The sequence below is a fragment of the Mirounga leonina genome, unplaced genomic scaffold (assembly GCF_011800145.1).
Source record: "Mirounga leonina isolate KUSES-001 unplaced genomic scaffold, KU_Mleo_1.0 Mir_200, whole genome shotgun sequence".
Classification (NCBI taxonomy): domain Eukaryota; kingdom Metazoa; phylum Chordata; class Mammalia; order Carnivora; family Phocidae; genus Mirounga; species Mirounga leonina.
The window spans coordinates 4349629-4357664 of record NW_023270503.1 but is presented as its reverse complement, the minus strand read 5'-3'; the positions used below and the strand labels follow the sequence as shown (position 1 = coordinate 4357664).

At 48.0% G+C, this 8036-nt stretch overlaps 1 protein-coding gene across 1 annotated transcript; it reads left to right on the top strand.

Annotated features, from left to right (window-relative positions):
- The first annotated feature begins 3084 nt into the window (after positions 1 to 3084).
- On the top strand, positions 3085 to 7829 carry CRYBA1 (crystallin beta A1). Its single transcript, XM_035027338.1, has 5 exons — positions 3085 to 3144; positions 4452 to 4570; positions 5802 to 5943; positions 6702 to 6844; positions 7682 to 7829. Exons 1-5 carry the CDS (start codon positions 3100 to 3102, stop codon positions 7827 to 7829), a joined length of 597 nt encoding a protein of 198 aa, XP_034883229.1. The 5' UTR covers positions 3085 to 3099.
- The last annotated feature ends 207 nt before the right edge of the window (positions 7830 to 8036 follow it).

Sequence of the window (8036 nt, the reverse complement as noted above, 5' to 3'; positions counted from 1 at the left end):
AGTATTTTCTACAGCGTCACCAATGCAATAGTTGAAGTACAGGGTGCCACGAGAGCACGTTGCCAGTCCAGGGGGCCAGGGAACGAACGAGTGAACAAATGACCAGATAGGTGTTTCCCTAAGACCCTAATTCTGTGCATGAAGAGAAGGAAAGGTGAGGAAGAACCACCAGCCACGGACAGCTGGTCCCTTAATCCCTTGCACGGCCACCAGCCAGCCAGAGCCTGCCATGATCCCCAAGGCAACTCTGTCCCTTGCCAGCCATTGATCTAGACATCCCCAATTAATCAAGCAGCAAAAACATCCAGGGTGGCACACCAGCATCAGGCCTAGGTGTTTGGAATGTTCTGCTCAAATCTGCAAACACTTGTGTCTATATCAGAACTCGCCCCCTGGGTTTTGGTTCTACAAAAAGGGCTCTCCAACAAATCTTGAGTCACAGGCTGGACCCGATTGGCAGAGGGATTGGGAAAACTTTACTGGGAAAAGTTTCTTCCTCTCTCCAAGCTGCTATGGAATTTTCTACATTATCTGTCACCAGAAGAGAGGAGGGTAATAAACAATAAACCTGTAATGTGTCAGGTCGATATGATCTCCTTTTGCAGGGTTGAGAAAGGTGGAGTGACTTGCCCAGAATCACCTAGCCAGGAGAGCTGGGAACCGAACCCATGTTTGCCTGCCTCAAAGCTCTCCTCACCCTTGCTTCTCATAGTAGCTGTGATAATTGAGCAACACCTCGGGGCTCCTGGGGAAGCCCATGATTCCCCTGCACTCCTCTCCCCAAATGCCCTGAACCTCCAGGGAGAAATCATCGGAGCCTTTAGGGTACTAAAGGCAGAGCACCTTGGGAACTGTGGGATTTCCAAGGTCCTGAAACCATATAGTAACAACCCCAAAAGATTCACTGGCCCCAAATTTTAAAATAAAACTGCAAAATTAAAATGAATATTTGATACAATAGCCACAGAGAGATTCATGTCCACTAGTCAACCATTATTGAATTCAACTCTTACAGATTTCTCTTTTTTTCATTTAAATTCAATTAATTAACATATAATGTATTATTTGTTTCAGGGATACAGGTCTGTGATTCACCAGTCTTATCAGATTTCTATATAAATATACTATAATAAAGATTCCTGAGAATACAGTGAACCTTTTTTTTTTTGGTCCAAATAAAGGTCAGAATTTTTACAGCCCTTTCACATTTTTTCAAAGCAAAAATGTCTATCGTGGATGGGAAATGTTGGCCGTGATGTGGGGTCCGAGGAAGGTCCCAGGGCAGCACGAGGAACTTGGAGAAGGGTAAGGGACCAGCACTCACACAGAGACCCGTCCTCACCTCGCAGCTGTTCCTGGGATCAAGACCACGGCCGCCAAGGTCTGCAGCCCCCAGCCTCGCCCTTTGGATTTCTGTTTCTCCAGTTTAAACAAAAGCCTGAGGGATGCCTGCCCAGCAGGCTGAGCCACCAAAGCTCTGGGGATCAGGGAGAACAAAAGCCGAGGGAAAGCAGAGTGCTGACAGGGCCTGAGGCCCTCAGCCGCAGGGCTATAAAGAGCAGGGCCGCAGAGGAAGTGGCACCAGATGGAGACCCAGACTGTGCAGCAGGAGCTGGGTGAGTAAAGCCCTGCAGGGTGCCCTGGCCCTTCCATTCCTCCCCCTACAGACACACGCCCAGGAAGGGGGCCCGGTTTTTCTCCGAGCCTCCTGGCCTGGCTGGAGAAGAGTGGGGAACTCTGGGGGAAGGCAGCCTTCTCTTGCCACCCCAAGAAGAGTCATTTATATGGCAGTGAGCCCTGGCCTCGCCATCAGGGCTGGGAGGGTGCCTGGGGCTCCAGGAAATGAGCAGGCTCCCAGGGCATAGGGAGAAGGTCTGGGGGAAGAGGGAGGTCAGAGGTGCAGAATGGAAAGATCTATCGCAGAGTTTACAAATGCATCAGCCCCTGGGCCTGATACCAGCCAGAAAGAAGGGCTACAAATAGGCTGTTTTGAGCCTGTCTTCTTCCCTCCTTTCCTCCCTCCTATCCTTCCTTCCTTTACCCTTGCTACCGTCTTTTCTGTCTACCTAACCTCTGTGAGCCTCAGCATCCTCACCTATAAAATAGAGAGGATGACACCACTACCCTCATAGGCTTGGTGTCAAGATTAAATGTATTAATGCGTATCAAGCATCTTGAACAGGGCCTGGCGTAGAGTGAGCCATTGTTAGCGATCATCACCCCACTTTTCTTTTTTTTTTTTTTAAAGATTTTTAAAAATTTATTTATTTGACAGAGAGATAGCACAAGTAGGCAGAGCGGTAGGCAGAGGGAAAGGGAGAAGCAGGTTCTCTGCTGAGCAGGGAGCCCGATGCGGGGCTCGATCCCAGGACCCTGGGATCATGACCTGAGCCGAAGGCAGCCGCTTAACCGACTGAGCCACCCAGGCGCCCCCACCCCACTTTTCTTGCTCACTTTCCTTCGGTAATTCTTTTTCAATCCACCCATCCCCCACCCCCACCCCGAACGGCCTGGACTTGGGCCCAGCACGGCCCGCACCCCTCAGTCAGGAGACCCAGGCCCTGCCACTGAGGGGTCCACCCGGGACACCTTCGATGGACAGACAGATTGGTACTCTGACGAGTGCTGGGAACCGGGAGAGAATGGCGGCGGGGTGGCGCGTGCGGCCGGTCGCCGGTCGGCATGAGGCTGGGGGGAGCCAGGGGGAGGGGACCCCACACCGCGGGTGGACTGGATGGTCGCCAAGGACTTTACACTGGGGCAGGCCAGACGGAGCCAGTGCTGCCGCCCACAGGGGGCACCTGGAGACAGGCAAGGGGGCGATGGCCACATAAATCCAGAAGTCGCGCGGCCTGGGCGGCCAGTCACCTGCATTGTCACTTTGAATCCTCCCGGTAACTGTAACTGCGCGTAGAAGCTCTGTCTCCGGGAAACAACGGAGGCTCAGCCAGCGAGCCGCCCAGCCGGGGCCCCAGCAAAGTCTATCTACTGGACTCGACGTCCCCTTTGCTTCCTCCTGTGCTGTCACCTCATCCTCCACCCCAGAGGCCATGTCACTGATGGGTGTCTTGTCTTCCAGAAACCCTTCCAACCACCAAGATGGCTCAAACCAACCCCATGCCGGGGTCCGTGGGGCCATGGAAGGTAAGCTCACTCCCATCACGCGGAATACTGAGCAGTCCCACTGGGCAGGGCATGAGATGTGGCCACAGTGCAGGCCCCGGGCCTGTGCTTTTCCATGGGACAATGACCCACGGATAGGGGAAGAGTCGACCCAACTTCCAGATGTTGTCTCAGGAAGGAGCTTTCAGAATGCCCCATTCTGACAGAAGGATGACCCTGGAAGCCCATGATGGGTGGAAGATGATACCTAGTTTTCTAGGTCACCTCTCCTCCACACTACTAAAACCATCTTTTTTTAAAAAAGATTTTATTTATTTATTTGAGAGAGAAAGAGAGCACGAGCAGGGGGTGTGCCAGAGGGAGAAACAGACTCCCCACTGAGCAGGGAGCCCAACGCGGGGCTCGATCCCAGGACCCTGGCATCATGACCTGAGCCGAAGGCAGACACTTACCAACTGAGCCACCCAGGTGCCCCTAAAGTCATCTTAAAACAGAGCAGCCCAGGGGCGCCTGGCTGGCTCAGTAGGTGGAGCCATGCACCTCTTGATCTTGGGGTTGTGGATTGGAGCCCCACGTTGGGTGTAGAGATTACTTGAAAATAAAATAATAACAAAAAGAATTTAAAAAAATAGAGCAGCCCAGAGTTGAATATGCTGCCGTGGAGAAACGGGTCCAGATTTGCCACCAGATCCCAGACCAGGTCTCCTGACTCCCAACATGAGGTTGATGGTACCCATTGCCTGAAGTGGCCGATCCTCAGCTTTTCGCTGTTTTCCTCAACACCCCTACCCTCTTCACTGGGTCAACTCTGAGGACAGTTTACAGCTTTGGGTGTTTGTCCTCCAGCCAGGTTCAAGAGCCAAGTTCTAGTTTAAGGTATGAAAGGGGTTTATCACAATTCTCCATTTACACTGTGCGTTTCTGTAGTGGATGTGGCTGGAGAAGATAAGAAATAATCCACAGGAAGGCCTGGGAGTCCCAGAGTCCGGGCCTCTGGGCCACACTTACATAGGAAGTATGGTCGAAGAAGAGTCCACAAGTCCTTGGTCTGTCCACTGGGCCCGGTGTTGTTCCTGGCAAACCATTCCTATCATAAACCCATCCCCACACTTCATCCCTGGCCTAGGCATGTAAACACCACCAACCAGTGGTATTAATCCAAGCCCCTTCCTATCCTGTCTATACCGGAAGAGACCCTACCAGACATCCTGGGCTATAGCCAGTGATGAAAAACACAGGGTCGGACAAAAGTTAAGCTCTTGACCTGGGCCTCTGTTCTTCCTGATGTACCACGTTCTAACTCTGTTTCCCCATTCATTTCCATTCAGATAACCATCTACGATCAGGAGAATTTCCAGGGCAAGAGGATGGAGTTCACCAGCTCCTGCCCAAATGTCTCTGAGCGCAGTTTTGATAATGTCCGGTCTCTCAAGGTGGAATGTGGCGCGTGAGTATGGACCTCAGCAGAAACCCAGGGCCCTTATTTGTGGTCTCTGTAGACATGCAGCCATAAAGATGGGGCTCAGGGAAGAAAGATGTCCCCCCATATTCTAATCCGTTCTGGGAGAGACCTCCGTATGGAAGTAATCTCAAAAGAAATCACTATATGTGTAATTTAGTAACTCAAAGCTAGAAGGAACATGAGGTTCCTAGTGGCTTAGTATTTGCTTTGGGTGGGGGAGGCTTTAAAGAAATGTAGACCATGGGGAGGGACAGTGACAGTCATCAGATCTGGGGCCTCTAGAGCCCACATGCTGCTACCTAGGATTCTCTCAGAATAGCCACAGGACCCTTTAGTTTGTCTTGCCTACAGAAAATAGAGGAAACCTTCAAGCTGCAACCTCTTTCCCGCTAACTCCCTAATTTCTCTGTGTAAAAAGAATCTCAACCCCAGGACCTAAGAGCCATATTAGGTCCCAGTTAGTCTTTGAGGAGTTTCTTGTTGATGATTGATTTCTTTGACGAGTTGGACTCTTGTTTTGTTTTCTGACTCTTTGGCAGGATAGTTGAGACCTTTACCATCAGCCTGAAAACACAAGGAAAGGACTCTCCTTTGGCCTAAGGCCTAAGGCCTAAACGGGCTTTGCACTTGGAGAAGCTTCCACAAGTTGTGGGCCACCAAATTGAGCTAACCCTTTAAAGGGAGTAAAATACTTTAAGGTGTCATTGGAAACTGAGACTTGGCTGTGAAAAGTTGATCTGAGGTGTTTTAATAAATAAGGAATAGGTGTGTAACAGCAGGAGTAAGAACCCACAAAGTTAAAAGGAAACAAGAGACTAGTAACCCATCAGCTGCCGGTTTGCTTCCTTAGGAAGAAGCCAGTAGGTTTGGCTGGAGCCAGAGCGATAGTCAGTCACTAGATCCTGAACCTGGAGCCCCAAGTAGAGAATAACGGAACTTGGAGAGAAAGGAAATATAATTTTAGACTGACTTTGCTCATACACATTGCTCAGGTCAGTGAAGCAGACCCTTTCAGCGGATAATCCCAAAACAAATATTACATTTACAAACCTATTAATGTAGCTGCCAGCTCATTCCCCACCTCTTGTGACATGGCTCTATTGGAATTGGCTTGATATTTTACCGGACTTTTAACATGTAAAACAAAAGATGCCTTCTCCCTGAGGCCACATAGGCTCTGAACCCATGAATAAACGCCACTACTTGTCTTTGGCAGCTGGGTTGGCTATGAGCATACCAGCTTCTGCGGGCAACAGTTTATCCTGGAGAGAGGAGAATACCCTCGCTGGGACGCCTGGAGCGGGAGTAATGCCTACCACATTGAGCGCCTCATGTCCTTCCGCCCCATCTGTTCAGCTGTGAGTCCCTGCATTTTTCACTTCCGTGCGTGTGGGGGGGTGGGGCAAGAGAGGGTGCATATGGCCTGACACTTAGTGCTACTTCTCATCAGTTATGCTGAAATGCAGCAGGAAGGACAAAAGTAAAAAAAGAGAAAAGAAAAACACTGGTCCCTCTGTTTCTAAATCTGCCATTTGGTTTTTCCCTAGTAGAAGGTATTTTCATTGAGCTAAAAGAGTGGCAGGAAGTGGATGCTCAAGAGCCCACATCTTCAAAAGTGCAGTAGGATAACTAGTGAGAGCTAGTTGTCTGTTTTTGTACTTCATACGGGTTAGTCTCTGCCTTAATGCTTGCATAGTATTCATATCCCCTAGTGGACTTTAGGCTATTTCCAACACCGTACACACACACATACACACAGGCTTGCTTTTTCTAGTAATTTCTGTGATCTTTTCTCACATTAGTCAATATTAATCCCTTGGTTAGCTGTGTGTTGCAAGTATTTTTTCCCGCTCTTATATTTTCTTCGTCGATCTTTTGTTGTCCCATAGTTCCATCAGTTATTTGTACATTTTAAATGTTAATGGTTATGACATTGGACTGGACAGGATTGAGTAGTTCTTACCTCCATATTGCCTGAAATATTTTTACATTCAATGATCATGTACTTCCTTCTGTAAACCAGAAGTGTCTTGAATTTGAAAAATATGCTAATTAAAGAATTAAGACAGCCATTAACAGTGGTACCTAATAATTTAAAAAATTTTCTGGATTACAGAATCATAAGGAGTCTAAGATTACCATCTTTGAGAAGGAAAACTTCATTGGACGCCAGTGGGAGATCTGTGATGACTACCCCTCCTTGCAAGCCATGGGTTGGTTCAACAACGAAGTTGGTTCCATGAAGATACAATGTGGGGCGTAAGTGCAAAAACAGGGTTGGGGCACTTTTCAAAGTAACTCTTGCAAATGTAGACCTTGTGAATATTAATACATCAATGGTTACATCTTATCAGATTTCATACATTAGTATATTGATTTGGCTGGCACATTCTAGTTATTAATTTTCAAATTTCAAGTTGTTGGTACCAACTATCACTTAAGGTCAGTTTTTTCCCCTCTCAAATATTTCTCTGTGGAATTACGTTGACTACTCTTTTACCTTTTTTAAAAAGATTCATTTATTTGAGAGAGAGAGTGCATGTGCATTAGCAGGGGGCGGGGCAGAGGAAGAGGGAGAGAAGCAGATTCCCTACTGAGCATGTTGCTCCATCTCACGACCCTGAGTTCATGACCTGAGCTAAAATCAAGAGTCAGACACTTAACCAACTGATCCACCCAGGCACCCTCTTTTAAAAGTTTTTTCATGGGGCGCCTGGGTGGCTCAGTCGTTAAGTGTCTGCCTTTGGCTCAGGTCATAATCTCAGGGTCCTGGGATCGAGCCCCACATCGGGCTCCCTGCTCAGCCGGAAGCCTGCTTCTCCCTCTCCCACTCTCCCTGCTTGTGTTCCCTCTCTCGCTGTGTCTCTGTCAAATAAATAAAATCTTAAAAAAAAAAAGGTTTCTTCATAATCAAGATTAATTTTCAACTAGCTGTAGCCATATTATGCTCACAGAGCCTGGCATTTAGGATGGCTGTTGTTTTCTAAGCCTAAAAGCATTCTGTACCGATTGTGTTTAGGAAAGAGGCTCAAGTTTTAGGGTACTGACCACGTTCCTGACTGGTTTTAATAATCTACTGTGCTTTGGATTTTCTAGCTGGGTCTGCTACCAGTATCCTGGATACCGTGGTTATCAATATATCTTGGAATGTGACCATCATGGAGGAGACTATAAACACTGGAGAGAGTGGGGTTCTCACGCCCAGACTTCCCAGATTCAATCAATTCGCCGTATCCAACAGTAGTGGATTAAAAGCTCCAAGTAAGAGAAACCTTGCTAAGCAATCTAGAATGAGTTTTATGTTAGCTGCTGAAATCCACAATAAATGTCATTAAAAAAAAAAAAACTGTGTAGACTGAATTAACTACCATACTTCTTTTTTTCAAAGATTTGAGTGTGCACGTGCAGTGGGGGAGGGGCAGGAGGAAAGAGAAACTTAAGCAGACTTAAA

Excerpts from the sequence above, each read along its gene's own strand:
- CRYBA1 (XM_035027338.1), top strand. The coding sequence starts at position 3,100 with ATGGCTCAAACCAACCCCATGCCGGGGTCCGTGGGGCCATGGAAG. Across the intron at positions 5,944-6,701 it reads TCCGCCCCATCTGTTCAGCT|AATCATAAGGAGTCTAAGAT; the intron begins GTGAGTCCCTGC and ends TCTGGATTACAG. Across the intron at positions 6,845-7,681 it reads ATGAAGATACAATGTGGGGC|CTGGGTCTGCTACCAGTATC; the intron begins GTAAGTGCAAAA and ends TGGATTTTCTAG.